The sequence below is a fragment of the Gallinula chloropus genome, assembly GCF_964237585.1.
Source record: "Gallinula chloropus genome assembly, chromosome: Z".
NCBI lineage: Eukaryota > Metazoa > Chordata > Aves > Gruiformes > Rallidae > Gallinula > Gallinula chloropus.
Window position 1 is genome coordinate 45,598,731 of NC_140089.1, and position 24,083 is coordinate 45,622,813.

General features: G+C 39.0%; 1 protein-coding gene across 1 annotated transcript in view; it reads right to left on the bottom strand.

Moving 5' to 3' along the window:
• FANCC (FA complementation group C) overlaps positions 1-24,083 on the bottom strand; it is a gene marked incomplete at both ends in the record, with an annotated part of 71,524 nt that overhangs the window by 30,244 nt on the left and 17,197 nt on the right. The window contains 2 exons of the mRNA XM_084277946.1: positions 100-164; positions 949-1,068. Of these exons, the coding sequence (XP_084134072.1) occupies positions 100-164; positions 949-1,068 (185 nt within the window). The remainder of the gene's footprint in view (positions 1-99; positions 165-948; positions 1,069-24,083) is intronic.

A 24,083-nucleotide genomic window follows, 5' to 3' on the forward strand; every position in this document is an offset into this window, starting at 1 on the left:
CAACTGAAGCCTAAGTTTCCCAAGACAGTAAGAAGGTTCTCACCAAACTGCAATAATCCAAACCAAAACATATCAAATTGAAGTTTAGATAACACCTACCTCCCCTGAATGTTAAGTCCACTGAACTTATCTTCTCTGAGTTCTGTTACTAATGAAAAGACTACCTGTAAAATCAAATAAATATTAAAATAAAATAATAAAATAAATACTGCAAATAAGCAGATGTTAGTGGCATGGATCTCTGTGTGACTGACACACCACAGAAGTTAATGACCTTCCCTGTTCACTGAGTTTGATCTTTTTAACTTGTTAATTATTGGTGACAAATTAAAGCTGTCCAGATCACTGAATGCTGCAAAATGTTTTTGAACATGTGTTATATACCTTCCACTTTTGAAAAAGCAGAAGCTATTTAGTTTAGCTCTGTTTCCCCAAGAGTTGAGGTAAAATTTTCAGAAGGCACCAATAATATTTTTATATGCTTTATTCAATGTACATCAACATATTATAAAACATATTCCCATTATTTTTATATATTAAATGTAAAAGATACTTTTCCTAAGATTTAGGGCTCATGTCTAATTTTAATGCGGTGCATACAGTATGAAAAAAACATTCCAAAAATTACATTCTAGTACACAAAACAGTAATTTAAACTTCATGACGAAAAAAAATTGATGATAGGGCAGACATTTTTTGTATAACAGAGCATGAAGAGGAATTTTGGTTTTATGAATGTCTATTACAGTATAATCTAATAAAAAAAATTCTCGTTTGTCCGGAGATCTCCCACTTCATTTTTTCCCTTAAAAGGCTGTAAAAGTAACTGAGGTAAGAAAAGATAAACAAAGTTCAGTTCATGTTCCTTGTAACAATGACAGTTCTATATGTGTGCTTATAAACTGGTGATTTATTATTAACAAAATCTAAATTGCAGAAAATACTTACATTTTTAACTAAGTGACTATAATAATCTGCTGATGTGTAGCCAAGAGCTGATATGAATGCACTGGTTTTGGCTTCATTGCTTTCCCACTTAGAAGAAGAAAGGAGATGGCACAGCAAACTCTGTAAGAAATCAGCAGAAGGGCAATTGAAAAAAAGTATTAGGCTGCAACATGCTGCATAAAAAGAACTGGCTGCTATCAAAATATATCTGGGCTAGGACCTTTTGATCCATTGTGGCCATTTTACAACATCAACACAGACAAGCAGGTAGGTCCCATCAACTAAGAGGAAAATGCTGCAGCTGGTTCAATCAAATGTGGGTTCACACACCATATGGTTTCAGTAGTCATGCAAGAGCAACGTGAGCCATCCGTGTCAAAACCTGAGAGACCTTTGGTAGGTCTCAGCTCTCTGAGCCATTTCAGTCTGGTATCATCAGTGCAGCAGTCACGCTACACAGCAAAAAGCTCCTGCGGCGTCTTGATCAGTACCGTGATGAAGAAGAGAAAGCATGAAGTTAACGTTTACTTCTCTGTATCACATCTTCAAGAGGCCCTGGTATTTTTGACAGGACCCAGGTTCTGGCCTCACAACTTAATTTTCTTCATTTCCATATTATCTTGAAAGGATAACAGTAAAATTTTAGCTCGACATTTACTTATATAGCGATGTCACCACAGAAGGCTTTGAGTCACATTTAATAAAATCTGCTTACTACATAAAATGAGAACAACCCTTTGATGACAGCTTCAGAGTACAGTCAGATTAACACGTTTGATACATGGGCTCTGGACAAGCACTCCGGTTGCATGCTTTCCCGGCTTGAGGAGCTACGACAGCACTGCTCCCTTTCGGACAGATCTTACACCCCAGCACCTTCCCAATTGAACTCATGTAGAAAACCTGTTGTGTGAGCATCCTGCTGTCACAGCTGAACAGAGGTAGTTTTATACTGTTTGTGAAGTGACCTGCTCTGACTTTGTCAGGGTTTTTTTCTCCTGTCCTCTATTGCTGCACGGTGACATAACAGCTGTGTTCCCATTCCAGAGGTTCACTGCAGGGCTGTAAATGTCATTGATATTTAAAGTATCAACTAAATTACAATTTGAATGGCAATAAGTATAAACCCCTTTGTAACAGAGGGTCAGGATTAGCAAGCCCTGAAAAAGACCTTCATTTTAAAACTATGTAGTTAAAAGAAAAGTTCAGATGAAAGCTCTGTGACTTCCACCGTCTTAGGGCATTTCACTCTAACAAACTCTTTCACAAAGAGGGATCTGCTGAAAGATTCAAGACTAGAAAAAAAAAATCGATTAGCTCAGTTTCTGCTTTCAGAAATCCAACCCAAATGTTAATGCATGCTGAACATCCCTAACCAACTGCTTCAAAAGTCCTGGAGTTAGATGTATTCCCTGATCGATTAACATGAGAGAGAAGATTCAATGAAGCAGAAGCACACCAAAGGTCTATGAACATTCCTCACTATCAAAATAAGTAACAAGCATTTGGGACACATTGTTTATTGTATTTTGGGTTAGAGTTATTTTACTACCTTGCAGACTTATGTTCATTGTCTAAATATCTGGGTTTATTTTCATTGTTAACCTTTTTCCCCAAAGAGCCCTCAGCAGGGGAAACTGCTCCTTTACTGCCATCCACTCATTTCCCTGAAACCAAGGAGCAAGAAAATGGCAGTAGTAACACAGTTTCAATGAAATATGCACACACAACTTTTGCATTCTTAAGAAAAGGACACAAAAAGGTGAATCTTCCAAATGTACGAGCATCTAAATATGTCAAAAGCAAAAGCTAAATCTCCAAACTAGCCTTAGCCTATTTATGGAGCCACGTATACTCATTTTCCTTCACAACTACTACTAAAGTTAAAATTTGTTTTCAGAAGACAGTTAAGGGTACAGGCAAGTAGTTCCTACAAAACAGGGTGGTTTGCTGAGAAGAATGAGATCAGGGATCAAACCACAAGTTGAAAACAAAATAAAGGAGTTAGCAACAACCAACCTGGGATGCCACTTCTGCTAGAGGCAATGAGGGGGATGGCACAGTACAACATTTGTTGGGTTGCTCAGTGAAAGACCTGCAAAAAGCTTCACCTGTGAGATCAAACATAAAAAGACCTGAAAAGGATTTGACAGGTTGGCATAGCAGCTAATGACAGTTAAATGAGGGAGTAGCCTAAAAGTCCATATAGTCACCTGTAACACTACAAACTACATTATCTAGTGACCCTAATCCAGACCTTCCTAAGGATAAAACTAATCAAGCATTCTTTACATGAAGAGCAATCTGAAAATTTCTTTTCCCCTATCCTTGTGTACCAATCATTGTTAGCCAATCAAGAGGGAAAAGAAAAGAAACAATTACTACAAATCATCAGTCTGCATACAACTTCAAACTTCCCTGTTTTCTTCTGTTTAGTTGGAGGCAAGGGTTGGCTGGATTGTTTTCCTGTGCTGAGCACTTTACTAATCCTTCCTCGGATTTTAGAGATAGCTTTTTTTTTTTTTTCTTTTGAATACACAAACCCTCTGAACAGCCAGAAGGGGACAAGGGAAACAGGGGTCAGGAGATACTGCAGACAAAATGGAAGACGGTACTGAGTATATATAGAAGAAAGGTATATGTTAAAGGTGAAAAACATTTAGAATTCAGGTCTGTATCTTATGTATTTCATTTTACAGATGCTATTGCCAGCACAAAGCCTGAGACACACCTACATGCAACAAAGACAAGAACTTTGGTAACGATAATTTAAAGCATATATCCTTCAAGGTTTAAATGCTTTCTTTGGTCCAAAACATGTCCAGGAAGCTTTCTTTCTTTCTAGAAAATATAGTTCATTTACCACACAGAACTCTGATTGTAAGTGATAATTCTTTTACTACTATATATTACTAGAGACATGTCTGAAAGAAAAGTAAATACTGACCATTCTCTTTTACATTTGATGAATGAGCTGTCAGATAGATGAGGAACTGGCTAGATGGCTGTGTCCGAAGAGTTCCAATAAACAGTTCAATGTTCAGGTGAAAACTACTAACTGGTATCCCTCAAGCATCCATACTGGGACCAACACTATTCAGTATCTTTGTCAATGGGATTGGATTGAGTGGGACAGTGGGATCACATGCACCTTGAGTAAGTTTGCAGATGACACCAAGCTGTGTGGTGCAGTTCATTCACTTGAAGGAGGGGCTGCCATCCAGAGGGACCTGGACAGGCTTAAGGAATGAGCGTGTGTGAAGCTCACAAAGTTCAACAAGGCTGACTGCAAGGTCCTGCACATGGGTGAGGCCAATCCAATCTTTCAGTGCAGACAGGGGAAAGACTGGACTGAGAACAGCCGTGCAGCCAAGGATGTGGGGGTTACAGGTGGATGAAAAATTGGAAGAGCTGACAGTGTGCCTGTAGCCCAGAGACACTGGCACAGGCTGCCCAGAGAAGCTGTGGCTGCCCCCTCCCTGGCAGTTTTCACGGCTAGGTTGGATGGGGCTTTGGGCACCCTGTTCTGATGGAGGGTGTCCCTGCCCCTGGCAGGGGGATTGATACTTGTCCTGGTTTCGGTCAGGACGGAGTTAACTTCTTTTGTAGCAGCGGATGGAATGCTGTGTTTGAGAGTTAAAATGGGAGCAGTGCTGATAACACCCTGATGTTTCTAGTTGTGTCAAGCAGTCAAGGACTTTCTCAGTTCTTCATATTTCTCTATTAATGAGAAAGGAGGGGACGAAGCCAGGACAGGTGACCCAAACTGGCCAAAGAGAGTATTCCACGCCAGTTACGTCCTGCTCAGTATAAAGGGGGGCTGATGGGAGGAGGAGCGGGCGGCTGCAGGACGCACGGTTTTTGGGGGACGGTCGGGTTCCGGGACGGCTCTGGGTGGCACGGCCTGAGTTGTGGGTTCGGTGAGAAACTGCTTTGTGTATCAACAGCTTCATAGATTTTTTTGCTCTAAAGTCCTGTTAGCATTGTTATATTTTAGTGAACTATCCTTATCCCAGCCCACGGGCTTTTGGTTTCTTGGTTTTGGGGTTATTATTTGCCCCGTCCTTTTCCCTTCTCTTATACACCCCCCCACCTTTCTCCCCCTGCTCTTTTCCTTTAAGGAGCAGGCAGCTGCGTGGATCTCGGCTCTCAGCCGGGGTAAAACCACGACAGTACTAGATGGGTTTTGAGGTCCTTTCCAACGCAAATCAGCCTGTGATTCTATCATTTGTATAAGGCAAACTGTTCCTTAAGAAAACAAGATGCTTTCTGCTGCTCCATCACTTAATCCTCTTGTAACTGTACACTTCTGTCTAAGACCATAAATAGTGTGGAAGGGGTAGTATAATGGCCAGAAATAAAGCTTATACCTAATAACCTCCACTTAAAACCAGTTATTTTTTTCCAGCCCCTTAGCAGGAAAGATGGACAAGGCATACTCTGCTGTTGTAAGATACCCTATTTTTCAGTTAGAACATGGAAAGACAAGCAAACCATTCCAAGAGATATCCTCTGAAATATCCTAACTGGAAACAGAAAGATCATTGGGTAATCATTTTCTTATGATTGTCCATCCTCTTTCATCCTACACATCAACAACTTGATTATCAAAAATACAGTGCAAACCAGGAATTGCTAATTTTAACCAAATGACAGTGAAAACTGTTGGTTTTACTTCAAGCTTCAAAGTTCACAATTCTTAAATTCCAGTAATGCTCAGATCTAAAGGGACTGTTTCGGCAGTTATTTCACATTGTACTGCAGAACTTGGTTAGAAACAGCTCCAAAACCGAGCGTAAACCAGTATTTTCTTACATGTAAGCTTCTCCTTTCCCTTTTGAAGCCAACTCTTTCAGAATATACTGTAGAGAAATCTAGAAGATTTCAGGAGATTTTCCCACAGAGGTTCTTATAGGATGCTATAGAAATATGCAAAGGTAGTAATCGGCTCAATTTATGAAGTTCCACAGTACCATGAAAAAGGAAAAAACCATAACATTTTATAAAGGCACAGTTTGGATTCCTGGGGTAAAAGAGACCAGTAATTTGAGACTAATGACTTCTAAGGAATCATCCCAAATGCAGTAGAAGGTATTCATGAACACAATGGGAACATTATCAATTACTAAATGCATTCCTGTACTGATGAGCTCACTCACGAATCCTACTCCACTCCAGCAAAGTAGACAATTTGAGATCCGCATAATTATCACTTATTTCTGTCAGTAAGTCAATTACCACTCACTGTCTAACCCATTAATGCCATATTCTCCAAGTGAGAAAAACAGATGAGCTGTTGCAGAAGTACTACATGCAGAGGGAAAAATATCAAGGTGGACACAAAAATACTGGAGAGTGTCCAAAGGAGGGCAAAGAGGATGGGGAAGGGTCTGCAGGGGAAGTCTTATGAGGAGAGACTGAAGTCCCTTGGTTTGTTCAGCCTGGAGAAGAGGAGGCTAAGGGGAGACCTCATCACAGTCTCTGGCTTCATGACGAGGGGGAGCAAAGGTGCAGGCACCGATCTCCTCTCTTTGGCGACCAGTGATAGAACCTGAGGAAACAGCATGAAGCTGCGACAGGGGAGGTTTAGGTTGGGTATTAGGAAGAGGTTCTTTACTGAGAGAGTCCTGGAACAGGCTCCCTAGGGAAATGGTCACAGACCCAAGCTTGACTGAGTTCCAGAAGCATCTGGAGGATGCACTCAGTCCCATGCTCTGACCTGGCTGGTTCTGTTTGGAGCCAGGAGTTGAACTCGATGATCCTTGCTGGTCCCTTCCAACTCAGGATATTTCATGATTCTATAAAATGAATAGCAGTCAGGCATATTGTGATATCAGGAATTACTTCCCTCACCATTTCTTCATTTCTTTATTTCATTAAGTAGGAAACAGGAAGGAAACCACTTGGCTTCTAATTGTAAGAGTATACATCCATCCCTGTGGTTTTGGATTAAAGTTCTGCAACATAATCCCTTTCAGCCTGAAACTGAGCCAATTAATTTTCATAAAGCCCTTACAATGATCTACTTCCTTGAACAACCTTGCCAGGGGCTTTACTTCATTAATGCAATTTGTACAGAGTAATGTTATAGCCAACTCAATCACTGCTGCATAGAAATTTCTAGTATCTTTAAGGGGCAGATAATCCTGGGAGCATTTGCACGAAGACATGCAATCATTCACTGTATCAGCGTAAACACAGTGCTTTGTATCTAACAGGTGTTATAGCAGAGGAGACCTGATGTAACTTTTAGTACTCTGATTTATCAATTGGCTGTAAGGCTGTCCCGTATTAGTTCCCTCTGGGAAAGTGAAAGGCATGAGAATAGACTTGAAACTGCAGACTTCAGAGAATGCAAATGGAGAAACCAAATCACTATGTTTCCTGGTTACCATCCACCTGCATCTAAAGAGCATTTCCTAGATAGCACTTTTCAGTGAAGGTAAACCAACTGTTTAGATATTCCTCTTTAATTCATGAAGGGTGATTTCCATGCACTACTAGTGATTTGTTAGGTTTCCTCACGAAGGTTGTTTCTCAAAGACAAACTTCTGTTGGAACACAGGCATCAATGAAAGCCTGGAAATTATTCTCCTGGACCAGAATTTGCCCCTCCACTGAGATAAGAAGCACAGCACTGGGCAGACACCAACTCAGCTAGTGTCCACAACTCCAGAAAGGGAGAAGAGGTGCCTTAGTCTTCTGATACTGCCTTTACTAAGCAGGGATCCAGAAGTTCTGAAGCATTTTCCCCCTTCTTTTCTGTAACAGGGGATATAGAAGCCCAAATTAAAGACATTTACCTCTGAAATCAGACATCAACACAGAAATAACATTTGATTTTTATTACAGGACCACATGGCCATTTTGCTGCTAGTAACTGTAGTGGTGTAGCAACTGCCCTAGGATTTATGACACAGTTTCAAAGGCATTCCAGGGGAACCAGATAAACCAATTTGCTTCTGGAAAGTTCTCAACACAGTCTCTTCAAAGTATTTATGATTCTGAATATCCCCAGAAGCAGATGTGAAAATCAACTGGACCAATATGTTTTGAAGGGAGGAGATGGTTGGTTTCACGGGGATGAGCCATTTAAGCCTTTTAAACACTACTGGGCTCTTTTTGCCAACTTGGACGAGTCGCCCAAAGCAACAGGTAGAACAGGAGGCAACAGAAGGATCTATCCATTTATACCTTGTCTCTTTAATATATTCTCGTTGAAACACAGAGAACCACTACTTTTTGAGAAGAGATCATTAATGACATTGTGTTGAAAATTATGATCTATGTGAATGTCTTGGAATTCATACAGCATGGATACCCAGGGGTAAATTCTTGAAATCTGGTCAAGTAACAGGCTTATTTCTGACCTTCCCATCTGCTTCAACAGGAAGCAGATTTCCTCAGCTCTGCTAAGAAAAAGCAGGTATAATAAGAAAAACTAAATCTTATTCAAGAGGAAAGATGAGAAATAAATGCTATTTCCTCTCTGCATTCTTTCAGATTTTGGAATGAGTATTTCTTGTATGGCAATGATTCCAAGAGTATGTATATCAATTTTGTTCTTAGGGGTTCCCTGTACAGTCAGATGCTCCGTTGCTTTCAACATTGGTTTAGAAAACAAGAGATCTAATTCTATTTCCAACCTGGCTTTAAAAATACTTTAAAGCTGTGTAATCAATTACAATATTAATGATAAATGAGACAACATGATTTCTAATCATTCTTTTTTTTTTTAAAAAAGCTATAAAATATGTACTGTTTGTTTCTTGAAATAGGTACAATTTTAACATCCCAAATTACTTCCTAAGTTATTTAAAGAATCCTCAGGAAGCAAGGTATACATATATTGCTCTGATTTGTCTAAATGTAAATTAATTTGTTGGTTTGCTAGCTTTCAGCAGCGCAGTTCAAACTGAATTCCTTCAAATACCTTTTAGCAATATTTTCTTTAAGACTCCTATCTGAAAGCTTAAGGGCTTTATTGTATTGCATACATGTATCTGTAGATGAAATGATTGACAGTAACACAAACAGGTCTGGTATTTTTAGAACCTTTTTACTATGAAATAAACCCATGGTTCTGGAGAATCTAGTGGCTAAGTCTGTAAATGATAGGCAGCATGCTCATTCAGACTTGAATGTTTATGAAACCAATTATGTGAGTAGGATGCTGACATAACACAATTCATATTATTTCCACACACACATCCAACCATAATAAAGTCTGTGACTTTTAATTTTGCTTACAAGACCTCTTGCTCACTTGCTCCTTAGTTCCAGGAAACTTGGTCCTTAGTTTCCACAAACCAAAACCAAAATGTGAAAGAAAATAAAGCAGTAAAACATCATTTAGCTTTAAACATAGATTTCAAACACTGGTTGACTCTGGACAATTGTGTTTACTCAACATTTTATATTTCAGTGCATAAATTAGGGGAGATTGCATGGCATATATTTATGAACAACTTTAATTATTATCAGAATGTGAAAGTGTATTTTATAAGGTAGTAGAAAAATGCCTTTAACTACTTACCATCAATAGTCTGATCAAAATCTCCAATTTCAACTTTAAAATTAAATTTGGTTAAGCCAGATTCCAAATAGACAAAACTTTTTATACTATGCACACATGTATATTTCAGTGATTTGCTAGTCAACCCAGCATCCCACTTCACCAAACCCAGTCTATTTCAGTAACCACTCAGAGGTTTTGCCACAAACAAATAACCAGTTTCAACTCTAACTTTAAGAAAGCTTAGAATATTCTTCAGTAATTTACTGGACCAGAGCCTAAGTATAGGGTGGGGAGGGGGTTCTTCCTACATTTCTTTCTGACACTTACTGTCAGGAAGTTTTTTTTGTTTCAGCAGAGTTTTTGGATACATGTGTTTATGGGATGGTTTTCATTAGCTAAATTCTATACCAGCACACTAAAAAAAATTGTCGGCCACAAGTACATGTTTAGGATTTATTGGAGCTTCTCATTTTTCCCCTTATTCACTCTGAATGACAATCTGACATCTGCCCACATCTAATCTCTATTGATAACCATGAAAGACTAGTTGATTGTAAACAAATAATTCTGCTAAACACTCCTACAGAGACAAGGGTCTTGCCGTTTAAGCATGTGATCAGGTTACAGAAAATCTTTAGACAAATGACTAGACTAAGTTAGTATTATTTAAGAGTTTTTTAAAAAGTCCAGGAAGAATATTTTCCTTTCACAAAATTAATGTTGCCGGATGAATGGACTTCACTGCTTTTCACATATTCACAGACAGGAAAACATGGATTGCAGGAAGTTCTCCACACTGTACCTGATGCGACAGCCCTCCACCCTGTTCTGCCCCTGAGGCATGTCAGGTGACCCGTTACTGTTTGTGCTCTTAAATTAGGAAAATTTCCTTAAACTTGCTTCAGCAACCATAATTCCAATTTGCTTTTTTTCCCCCCTTTAAAGTAGGAATGGCAAAATATGCCAAATACTAGAAAAAATGTAATGAAAAAATATCTCACACACCCACTCAGATATACATGTTTTTTCTTTAGAAATTAATGTATGCTATGAATTGCATTAATCTTGCTGTTACATGTCGCTTATTAAAAACACGATGCTCTCATTCTACCTCTGTTCCTTAAACTGATAGAATGTTACGTGCTTCCATGCAATGCAAAATGAACCTGATCCTAATTTCCAAATGATATGCAGCAAAGCAAATTGTGGGAAGTGGGGTGAGGGGAAGCTGCATTGTCGTTCCCTCACCAATTCAAGCTCAGATAACTTCTGCGAAACTACTATAGGAAAAACATGTTGCACTACTACTGTGGCTAAGACCACACAACTTTTTAATGGATGAGTTCCAAAGCCTAAGCTCCATCTGCAAATCACTAACAAAACCTTTGGAAATCATAAGAAAGAAGCTAAAGAACTGTGGGGCTGGCAAGCTTTGAGTCTTCTCTTGCCCTCAGACAGGAAAAGCAGTTTCAAATCTCCTCTTTTCTTTCTCCTTTCTCTTTAAGAAACACCCACCTAGAATGTGCTATTACTCTTTGTATTAAAAAAAAAGGGGAGACTTTTGCTGCTGAAATAAAACACACATTTACACTAACTTACAAAAGGAAATTCAATAGCTTTACCAGAGTCAACCGTAAATCTTTTTCTTTTTTTTTTGCTTTAAAGCCCTTTGGTTTAACTAGCCAGACATTTAGAATTAATTTACCTCTTCCTTCCACAAATTTCAAAAGCCTAAATACAAGCTTGCCACAGAAGAATTCCTTAAATCCACCAAAAAAAAAAAAAAGTGGAAAGAGAGATGTATAAATTTAAATTCAGAAAGAGTGAATGCATTATAAGGTTGTTTCACTTTTAATCTGAGTTCAGTAATTTCTAGAAAAAAAGATAATCCCAAACATATGCTTTTTTCAATAAATTCATGTGTCCAGTGTCAGATTTTTATACTTCCAATACTGGCAAATACCCAAATATCACCACCTAGGATGATACTCAGGAGAAATTACTTTTAATCACTTGGGTTCAGACGTCATAGGTATCAAGCTGTTAAAAGTTTATAGGGGAGAAAAATATCTGCTGAACCTTTTAGCAAAAAAAGCACAAAATACACCTATAATGGGATGCAACAACTGCTGGCCACTAATTGTATTAGTTTGAGCAAAAGTATCTGAAGCCCACAGAGTTTCTTCAAATAGAAACCTCTGTTTGTCAGTAGCAAATCATTATTCTTTACTAGAGCCACCTGGCACTACTAAAGTGCTCTGAGAAATATCAGCTGGCTAGCAAATTGTGACACTTGCTGTTAAAGCTCAGGCACCCTTGCAGGAAAGCAAGATCCTTACTTTCTCATTTTGTTCTTTGAGATACTTAGCTTTTGTTTATTTTGGCCCAGGAGCCAAGAAATTATTTATACTCATCGATGCCAAGCTAACCTGAAGAATTATCTACTTCTGAAAGAAGAGAGGTCTGTTTCCAGAAGAATATAGTAATACTTGCAAATGTGCAAACACTGCAAATTCTCTTACATTCTTCCAATGCAATTATCTATAGGTGACCAGAGAAGGTCTAAATCAGCTTAGAAAGATGATTCACAAAGGGGTTATAGTGAGAAGGCTATATAATAATTTAGATGTATAATCTTCAGTAGGTTAGAAACTCCTTCTGGCTGAGTTTCCAAAAACTAAAAAAAACCCACCCGCACCCCTCCCCCCACCAAAACAAACAAACAAAAAAAAAAAAAAAAAAAGAAAAGAAAAGAAAGAAAAAAACCTGTCAGTGAACTCAATAAAACTTTAGGACAATAAACGTCAGAAACTGATTCTGTGCTGTGTAAGAAAACCCATCTTCATTCTTAAATGTTCCCTCTTCACATGAGAATCAGCTCAAATCTCTTCTTCCACGAATATCCCTTCACGCTCTTGTCCTTTATTCATAAAACTGTTTTAGAACACAATTCTATCAGAATTCTTCAATATCTACTACTACTGTATCAACTACTTACTTGTCTTTCATTCATCAGTCAATGCCAATTCCCACTGCAACATTCTGCTTCCCACAGAGGAGAGCCACTCTAACCAGACCCAAGCATCTTGCTTTTTGACCTACTAGAGGCAGAACTCTATATTAACAAGTTTAGGAGGCAGATATGTCAAATCTCTGTCAAATCTTAAGCAATTATCTCTGGGAGAAGTGGGCTTCCCTGGATGTCTACCCAGCACAGTCACACAGCTGGACAAAAACATTAAACAAATGTTCTGAAATCACTCCATCTCCGGCCCACATCTTTGGTGAACAGGCAGCATGTGCACACCAGGGACAGGAATAAAGAGGGCCAGCAGCTCTGAGGAGCCCATTTGACTCTCCAGTTGGTACCCGGGACACAAACAAATAGCACAAAGAACCAATGAAAGTGCCTTTATCACTCATTGCTCCCTTGGGACACATTACAAAGCCAACAGACTTCATTCTCGAAACTGAATTTTAACCAGTAATTTAAAAGTTGAAAGGTCCTGTACCACATTAGGAGTTCATTAAGTCACTGGGCTCTAGTAATGTCAGATCTGAAAGTGTGCATAGATCTCATCTAACAGTCTTGTGCTTTGTGCTTGCATTCAAAGGAAAACTGATGTTCAACTATCATTTATCCAGTGAAAGTCTTTTCAGGCTTATTTACATACTTAATTCCACAAATGTTTAAATGCAATGTAAAAACTCATCTATCAAAATGTATCCTTCAATGTCTGTACACCTACGTAACAGAATTGCAGAATTTGTTCTCAACTGCAGTGGGTTTTGCATACTCCAAAGAGGCTCGTAACTGCTGTGGAAGTATTTGCATGACACCAAGAGTGGCCATTTAAATCTGTTTCACAGAACTCAAGATTCCAGACAAATATATGTCAAACACTACAGAGGTGAAATCAGCTTCCAAAGCAGTAAACAGGCCACCAGATTTTTTTTTTTTAAATTTTAAAAAAAAAAAAGTTCTGCTTCATTTTGGTTTGAGGAAAAGTGGTGAGATAATGGGTGGAGTGACAGTAGGACATTATGGAGAAACAGCAAAACACCACTGAGCACTGAAGCAAAAAAGTTGGAGAATGTAAACAATCATGATGAAAGACACTTAAAAAACGGTGAAACATTACACAGCACTTAAGTGCAGAAGTTACTTCTTTTTGCCAGAAAACAACAAAACATTCAGGCTTTCAAGTAGCATACATTTTAAAGAAAAAACAAAACAAAACAAGAAGCTTTTTGAAGAGTGTGTCTATATTACATTCTACACCATTTATCTCGAACAGAGCTGATGTGGTAGGATGCATGACCCGTAGTACGGTTACAGCTGACAGAAGCAAGCAGCCGAAAGGAGGGGGCGAAGGGAAGCTATACTTTCTGGAAATGAAAACCCCCTAAAAGTCTGTGTGGAATGCTGTTTACTTCAGCTCTGTTTTACAACCGCTGCTGCATGGAGAAGGGATTGACTGAACCGTCTGCAGGCCGCGGCCACCCACACTATGGGAAGCACTATGATTAAAGAGCGCGCTGCATCGCTCTATCTGCCAGCAAAGTCTGTTCCATGCTGTAATTATTATACTTGCAGTCTTCTTATAATCTATTGCATCTGTTTCGGCAAGTCCCCTTACATTGTCCAACAAGAAAACCATTGAACATGAAGAGCAAGTTATTTTTAATGTGCACAAATGGCTTGAAAACTGGATACTTTAAATACTTCTTTTTTTTTACGTTCGTGAAAACATTTTGCCTCACAGTATAGCCAGTGCTACAGTGAAAGGAGATCTACTACCACTGAAACACTAACCTACTTATCAAAATATACAGCCTGACACGCCACCTTTTCGCCCCGCATCTTTATAATGAGCTAAGTCATTTCTCTGTATCTTTAAAGCCCAAAACCTGTATAAATTGTGGATTAGACATGTATCTAGAGAGCACTAAAATTCTACAATTCCATCTGTCACTTTGTTAGTCGATTGCACACATTGAACATTTCCGATGACCCTACGATTTAAATGCATTACATCTCCCTTTTTCTTTAAGGATGTTTAATAGTTCATAGTCGGTTTTGAAAGCAATAAAGTAAGCCCTAAACATCAAAATAAGGCACAGCTGTCTTAGCAGAAAATCTTATTTCAAATTCTGATCTCTGCAGCGAGTATTAAAGAAAGTTCAAAACTCCTATTCTACACATTCTCCTGGTGTTGTTTGGTGCTTTGTCACACAAAATTAAGCAGCACAACGCTGCTGTTGGAAGCACAACACATATAGCCATTACTGCACTCTTCCCCACCAAATTTATGAGGCAGTCTGTACCATTTCAACAATTTTACCCCGAGTTGGCTGCACAGATACTTCTGTGAAAAGCACAGACTGTCTCCTGGCTATAAATATGAAGTGTTACACTAACCAGTGTGCCACCACCTAGGAAAGGAGGGAAGAAGGATGTACCAAAAGCAAGGCAGAATGAAAAAAATAAAAAAACATTTTAAAAAAATTAAGGACTGGGTAAAAGCCCATTCATCTCCACCCACTCCAGGCCACTTCCTGAGGAAATGTCTTTAGACCCTCTATGATATAAACCTTTGATTAGAGGCAAGGGCAAATTCCACATATAGTGACTGAGGAAAAGTGCCACAAAGGCTCCTGAAAGATCAGGGGAAAATATAGAAAAAAATTAATGGGAATAGTATAAACAAGATACATACTTTAATCACCATCAGATGTCTTTCATCTGAAGGAATACACTATGGTCTTTGCAGTGATCAAAGTTCCTGATGATTATTTGCACAGGTTAGAGGAGGAATGACAACTCCTCTTTTCCAAACATACCAAAAAAGCCGTAAGATCCCTAAAACCACAAGAGTGAGTCTCAGAAAGTGATTAAGTAACTTTGAACTACCTTGGCCTCCAGGAGACTTAACATTTTCCATTTCTCTCTTGGATGCATGCCCCCTGGAACACAGACCTCTCTCTTACCACAACTGCTAGGGAAAACCAGATCTCCTGGTCCAAGCCTCCCTTTCCCTCTTAAACTGGCATTCCGTTCTAATTACTTCATATTTTAACAATGGTAAAATATTACAGTGATACTATTACAAAGATAAGAAACAGTTCAAAGCAACTAGTTATTCATCTTAGTCTGAATATTACTGAGCATAGTTTTCTCCCCTTAGAAGAAGGAAACAACAAAAACTATTTCAAATGTTGTATTTGTAATAAAACCATGTTATAACCTATGCTCTATGACACAGATTCTTTCTCTGTTAACTTTCTTAATAATAAATAGCAGGTGAAGTACATTCATAATTTTATCTCAAATATCTCAGTTCAGCTCTTAATCTCCCTTTTTCAAAACTGTCAAGATAAGAAAGGAAAAAACACATTTCTTGGTATGACCTCTAGCAATTCATAAGCCTTTTAATAGACACATTACCCATATATGTCATTAATAGTCTTATCTCCTAGAGACATCATTTATTGAAAATGCAACATCTTTTTAATATTTTTCTGCATCAAATGGTCTTGGGGCCCATCTGCTGCTGTGGAATGACAAACGAAAAATGGTTTAAGCTCTTCCTAACTTAAGCCGATTTTGAGGTTCACTATGATTTGTGCACTAAGTATCTTCCTTGTGTTACTTTAAATTCCCATCTCCTAGAAAAATATGAGTGTGTACATTTGCTTTTATAAAGACAGTATTTTTTAAAAAAATGTAAAACATATATTTGGATTATTTTTAACATATCCTGTTCTTTCCTAGCAACATTTTCTGAGGTGTTCTTGCAAATAATTAGTCCCACAGACCTCCTGCTAAGGCTCACAGTTATTTTTTCAAACTTGGAGTTGTGGACTTGGCCCTAGATGATCCACCTGACAAAGCATGCATACAAATTGTATGCACTGAGTTTTATTAAAAGATAACAAGTATATGGGCCACAAATTCAAACCAACACTCTTCACCTAAGAACAGACTATCATATTTCCAACTTACAACCTGCATCTTCAGGCATAAATTAATGCATCTGTATTACAGTTGGTAATGTCAATGAGAGAATAAAGAGATGGAACACTGTCAAATCAGAGTGATCTAATTTGGATTCTTATAAGTCACAATAGTAAAAACAATGATGGTCACCCATCACTCAATTAGTGTAATTCCATTTCTTGCAAAAAACAGAGCATACCCTGTAGTTGCAGTTCTTTGAGATGTGGTGGCATGCAGGTATCTATTCCATCAAAAGGGAATTCAAGGAAAAACACCTGTTTTGCAAAAAGACATTGTATCATAACCTGCCTTACCTTGTGGTAGATGTCTGGCCTCATATACATGCTAATACATTAAATTCATACTAGAAAGAAGTTGATAGTAAATGTTTAACAGGTATTTCAGGCTGTAAAGAGAAAATTGTCTCTCATTTTCAGTACTCCCCTGTATGGAAATTCATACTGTGGGGAACCAGCTTAGTAGAGGACTTTGGAGTTGCCTTAGAGAAAGACATTCTATGTCTATGAAGATGTTCAGGGCTACAAAGATGATTAGGGGACTAGAACATCTCTCTTACAAAGAGAGGCTGAGGGACTTGGAATTTTTTAGCCTAGAGAAGACTGAGAAGGGATCTTACCAGTGCTTATAAATACTTGAGGAGTGGGTGTCGGGAGATTGGGTCAGTCTTTGTTCAGTGGTGCCCAGTGAAGAGGCAATGGGAACAAACAGGAACACAGAAGTTCCACCTAAATAGAAGGAGGGGATGGCAGAGTACTGGAATAGGCTGACAGGTTAGACTAGATGATCTCCAGAGGTACCTTCCAACTCCTATCATTTTGTGATTCTGCCAGGGATAGTATTGTTACAGGGACCCTCCAAGACAACCTATTATTTGTATGAACAGAACTTTACACATACTGTGATGAGGCCCATCTTCTGGTGGCATGTGCCTGGATCCCTTGAATACTTTTGCACTCCTGCAGTACATTCTAATAGATCTCACCAACTTTTTGGACATTTCCCTCATAAAAGCACCATGCCATGTTTATTTCAGCAACTGAAATAAAACAAATGGGGAGAATAACAGAAGCATTTCTTTTCTCAAAAAAACCCCCTAAATGTGAAGAAATATTAAATATGTGTTTTGGGGAGCACAGCCAAGTGAATGTGAGCCAAATACTCAGACAAGAACTACAGCTGGGCCCAAAGCGAACAAGATATGCAAACACTAAACAATCACTGATCCTGGGGGGAACAGAAGTGCGTAAGATATATCTGCCTCTGACCAACAGACGAGGACGAAAAGAGTAAAAAACCCAAGATGCAGACAAGTTCTGGGCTAAAGGTTCTCTTGTTCATTGTTGAAGAAAAATGGCTCACTTCAGGAAACCCAGATGCTGAGCCTCCTGCTGACAATCTTGTATCATAAAGGTACCTTTATAAAACCAAGGAAAAATAACAGACAAATGGGTTTGATGATACATGGTATGAATGAGTGTCCAGCTCAGAGAATATTGTTTTATCATTCTTTTTACATAGGAATGCTTAAAAATGTAACCTACTATCATTTGGTCAGGATGATCAGCAGACAAGGATTACAAACAGCTTTGAACTCTTGAACATTAATATGCAAACTTGTCTTGCCAGGAGAACAAAACATTAAAACTGCTGACAGACTGTGAAGTAGTCTCCCGTCCCAAAACTAGGTCACTGTAAGCATCATCCACACCAAAGGGGCAAAAAGTGAAACTGGCTCCCTTGACAAATGTTAAAGGACTAACCATCACAGGAGAAAGGATATTCCTGGACACAGAAAAGCTGACCAAGTGGATTAGATATTGGGAAACTAATTGTTCATGTCATGCTTAAAAGGGCCCCAGTGTGCAGTCTTCTGTAAGAAAGTCACAGCATTTAGCTCAAACATTCAGGTGAGATTCTAGTCTGAAAGTATGGCATTAAGTCTTTCCTAATGGGCAAGTAGTCATGAAAGAACTCTGCTAATGGAGACCAAGTCAATCCTACAGTCCCCCTATTACGTGAACCAAGTGGATCAACGGAGAATGTATTTTTCATTGTTTACTTGAAGACCCACGTTGATCAAAATATATGATGTGTGTGTGAACCTGAGCTGCCGAGGCACTTTCACACAGCAAACTGTCTTCACAGAAGAGAAGAAACCTCCTCAAATACCCACTGATAGGAGGAAGACTAAAGAAAGATAAGGAAAGCCAAACATCTCCTCACAGGTGTGAGCTATTACGAAGCACTTGTACTTATAGCAAGAGAGGAATTTGAGATTAGACTTTGATATTCTGTCTATGTGGAAGAAAAAAAAAATGCTTCATTAGAAAATGAGTCAACCTCTCTCTTATCTATTGTAGGAGCCTGTAAAAGCTACAAACTACCCCATGAATCAGAAGGAATCATGTCATCTAGGGTTTCTGTGTGGACCTCTTACTTACCAATTCGACAAAGTGGAGAACATTCTCCAGGGTTTCCCTTTTAAGGGATTTGGAAGGTATGTGAAGATCAGATAAAGCTCTTCACTGGCACACGCTTCCTTCCACCTGCCAGAATACTTCCAGTTTGAGGAAGCTTATACTAGATCACAACATCCCAGCATCAGTTTATTCTTGAAGTCTAACAAATACATTCAGCTCTGTGGTTCAAACATGAAATCAATAAACTTTGCTTTAGGCATCTAGGAGAAACACACCATAACCCTTGGGCAGAAAAAAAAAATAATCACACATAATAATCTGTCCCACTTCCCCATTGAAAGCCCTTTCTATTGCCACCTGTAGAGTTGTTCTCACAGTGCACAGATCATCCTGTTACCTTTTGTATACAAGAGGCAACTGAGAGTTAAAGGAACATTAGCCTCACTGCCCAAGCCTTCTCAGGACTTGCAACACAGTTTCAGAAACTGTAATCCCAGGTCTTCTAATTCACATCTGCAGAAACTTCACATTGTGTCACTCAAAAATAACTCAAGGCACAGGTTAAGTCTGACAAAAATCTCAATGACAAAAGAAAGTAGAAAAAAAATATCACTAGTATGGCATACATCAAAACCAGACTACTTATTTGTGGCGTACTTGCATACTATATAGAAGAGAAATTCAAGTACTATATATATACTAAATATGCTATGGCTATTAGAAATAAGTCAATAGGGAAATAATCACTTAATTATTAAGTACAGTATTTTATAGGGAGGTTATCTCTGGGAAACAGAGCAATAATCAAAGTAGTTTTACTTTTCTAAAAAGTAAGGGGACCTAGTCCAACCCAGCTTTAGTGGAGTCTCACTTGACTGGGCCTGCAATTTCAACTTGCCTTAACAGATTGCTTTGTATCATGTCATATTTATTTGAGAACACTCTAAAACATTGGGAAATAGATGATCTTTAAGGTTAAAGGACCTTTGCAACCCAAACCATTCTACAATTCTATAATCTCTGTCAAAACTAAGAATTCTTAAATCTATCAATAAGCTTTATTATTCTCTTTTAGTATATTTTTCCAGTGTCTTAAAGGAACTGCCATGACAAGTCTTGAAGAAACCACCACAATACTGCACTAGCCTCCTGTTGCCCTTTCAAATTGACAGTAATAGTCAGAACTATTGTTGTGACCCTCTGAACTAGTCTTCTTGAATTACGCTTTTGTACTCTTAAATTACATTCCCTAATGCTACCTCTAGTAATTACTACACATGGTATGTTTGAAATGAGACAAGTTTAATTACATAGGAACAGAAATACCATAAAAATAGCTTTATATCTAGCTAGCATCCTGTCTCTGACAACAGACAAATGCAGAAGCCTTGGGAAAACTTGCATGAGCAGAGCAGTCATCTAGTTGTATCTTCCTTGTTCCTCCCTCCTCTCTAGGGGTTTTTGTTTGCCTGCGCAGGGCCAGCTGTCATAGAGTGTTGTGTGAGCATGAAGGTCCTTCTGGGTCCTTCTGGCTTTGGCTGGGATTTGAGGGCAGGAAAACATGGGCACTATTTTTGGGAGGGCAGGGAAGGGGTGACTGTTTTTTGCTTTTTTCTGAGCCTGCTCTGATAACCACCGGACTCATGACTGACCGTGGTGACTATCACTGGACTTGCTCTTCTTGTGCAGCAATGCCCTTTATGTGTAAAGCAGCAGCCACACCCACCCTATCTGATCACCTGCAGAATCCTGGCTCTCCTTCCCCCACCCAGCAGCCTATTCTATCGTCCTCCACACCAAGTGTGCACCAGTGTCCATTTATCTACACCCAGTTCCCTCTGTCACGTAACAGCCTCAACACCCAACCTCACAAGGTGCCACTAGCAAGCCTTTCCAATCAGCCTCTGTCTTTAATGCTCTCAGATCCTAACAAATGCAAATAGCTGATTGGCACCTACGTTTTGCCTCACTGAGGCTTTTCCAAATGTTTAACAGACTTTCCAGTAAACAGCAGTTCTGCCCAAGGTCTGCATTTACCTTTGCAAATGCAATATAATTAGATGTAGAAAGTGTCTGGCTACTGAATTTATCCTTGGACCTTTTTACTGAATGCCCACAACTATTTTATTATCATTTAGCCAAAGATCGACTTGGACCAAAAAAACCCACCAAACGTTTTACTGCATTAACTCCACAGCCTCTGGGCAGCCTGTCCCAGGGCTGGGTCACCCTCAGAGGGAAGAAGGTTTTCCTCATGCTCAGGTGGAACTTCCTGTGGCCACGGGGGCACACTGCTGGCTCATGGAGAGCTGCTTGTCCACCAGGACTTTTCAGAGAAGGACCTGGAAAGTCAACCCCTAACCTGTACAGGTACCTAGGGATATTCCTCCCTAGGTGCAGGAGCCCACGCTTGTCCTTGTTGAATTTCATTACATTCCATCTCACCTGACTCTCCAGCCTGCCCAGGTCTCGCTGAATGGCAGTGCAGCCTTCTGGCATGTTGGTCACTAGTCCCAGTTTTGTATCTTCAGCAAACACGCTGAGGGACCCCTAGTCCATGTCATTGATGAATATGCTAACCAAGACCGGAACACCAGTGGCTACAGGCCTCCAACTACACTCTGCCCGCTTATCACAACCCTCTGAGCCCTGACATTCAGCCCATTCTCAAACCACCTCACTGTCCAGTGATCCAACACACACTTCCTGAGGTCACAGTTGAAAATGCTTCCTCTGTTTTTCTAAGAGTAACTGTTAAACCCTGACATTATCAGCAAGCAAGCATAGTATCTGGCACCAATCAGAAATGTCTCCTCTTGCATGCCATTATCAGATATTCTGATTTAACCCAGTAATCCTTCAGTGGTTTTGCTTTGGGCTGGTTTTGTACATGGCAAACAAATGTATCACTCAGGTGTTCCTCAGAACAGCAGCCATCAGGAAATGGTCACAGAATATTTAGGCCTCTTCTACTTTATTCTGCACTTTTGAGTATTTCTTTTCTGAACTGAAAGACTTTATTACATTTTCTTTAATCCACTGCCCAAAACATCTCCCCCCCTTGCCCCCTAATCAGATGTAATTCGTCAGCTGGCTTGCTCAAAATGAGCACTCCATCTCTCCATGCTTTAGCTTTGATTGACACAAACGTTGTTTGCTTTTGAAACAATTTGAATTGCCAAATTGCTGCTTAACAAGTACAAAGCATCAGAGGTTAGGTCTACACCTGCTAGCATGTGTCTCACCATTTGTTCTGAATCCTGATCACATTGTGGTCTCTCACCTGTGAGTCAGCCCTTAAATTTGTAAGGATGAGGTCTTTTCAGACTTATTTACAAGCCATTTTACAGAATTTACTATTTTCACTTTCCTTATGCATTGCTTAAACCACCTCATTTTTTGAATTTCATTTTACACTCTACATGAGTATAGCTTCTGCACACGTCTGAAATAACTCACACCATTTCCACTAGTTGAATTAACTGAAAATTGTTTTAAAAAGTCAATTAATTTATGTACAATCATTACTATGAGGAAAGCTGCCCTCTGAATTTTCTGGGGCTTAATACCATTGCTTTAGACAGTACAGCATATCTGAATCTTTCCTGTGTCCTGTCACCTATACAAGGGGTGGGGTGTTGGTGTTTAACCTGTTCTATCTATAGTCAGAATAATTTTTCAATTTTTGCTACTATACATAACTGAAAAAACAGTCTAGAATAAAATGCCCTTCAAACACCTGTTTCAGATACCTGCTCCCTTCTGCTCCTGAGATGTAGCCTGAGTGTGCATGTGGGTATGTGCATCAGGACATGTGGACTAGGTGAGCAAAACACAATTTTATAGTCACTGCCATTATTAAATACTTAAACTTTCTTGCATTCACATGGTGGACTGAGAACTACCCCGAAGCAAGCCAGAGTGAAGTGAATGATTCCAGTCTGTTACTGCTTAACTTATCAATGGGAAAACTGTCGGTTTAATTGTGATAATTACATTTGCTCAGGTATGTTTGCTGTTCGTTAGTCAACTTTTTTATTAAACAGAGAAACCAAGTTTAAAACACCTTCCCCCTTCACTCCACCTATGCAGTTTTACACATAAAGAAATAAAATAATGTAAACAGAACACTGAACACAAAATTGAGAAGCAGTACCTTTTATGGTTTCCCTTTGTATCTGGGACACATTTTAAAATCAGGTTTTCCTATTTAGGAAGCTAATATGCTTTGTAATTATACCTTGGATCGCAAATCAAATGCAATAATCAGATTTCTTGGATGCAACCATGTTGGCTTGTCAATTTACAAACACCATAAAAATCTGCATTTCCCATCCTGTCCACAGGATATGAGCCTATGTGGGATTTAAAATTGGATTAAAATTTCCATTAATTATGAGGACACTGCATATAAACAAAATTTATACAATTACATTAAGTTCCAAGTGCTTCAATGCTCTGACCAATCACAAATTATAAGAATAATCTAAAAATCTCCAAGCTTAGACTAAACAACATCGTAAAAGGGATCACTACCCTGTAAACATCCAGAGTCTCTTGTGTGTCCACAAAAGCCTCCAGAACAGGCAACCATTCACAGCAGGATACCTGGTAGACAATTTCTGTTTGGTTCCATTTTTATTTGGCATATTTATTTAATGATTGCTCTTAGCTTTAACTAAGAATGGAAAACTTTGTATGACAGAGCAGCTTAAGTAAAAGTATAACGCACAACTGCTTATTCCCAGTATTTATTCCTCACTACCAACTCCAGCGAATGGCCTGCTCATGGTTACTCTGTAACAGCACTATTTTATACCCATTACTTCGGCTGCAGAAGTCAAGTTCAACTTGGTCCTTCCTTCGAGGAAGCACTCATCTTTGTCATCCTCATGACAAACTGGACAAACTAATGGTGAACAACTGCATGACACAGCTTTTCTAACAAAACATATCCAGATGGAACCAGTGAAAGGCTGCAATGTTACTACCATTAGTTTAGCCCATAACACCAGCTGTATTACCCTACTGTGTGTACACACGTTGTGTGATGTACATACTGGCAATCACTCAGTACAGAGATTGCCATCTACTGGTATTTACTGGTATATTTCTTTGCAGCTTATTACACCTGCTGGAGTTGCTGTGATAATGCACTGCAAAAGGCTTATTAACA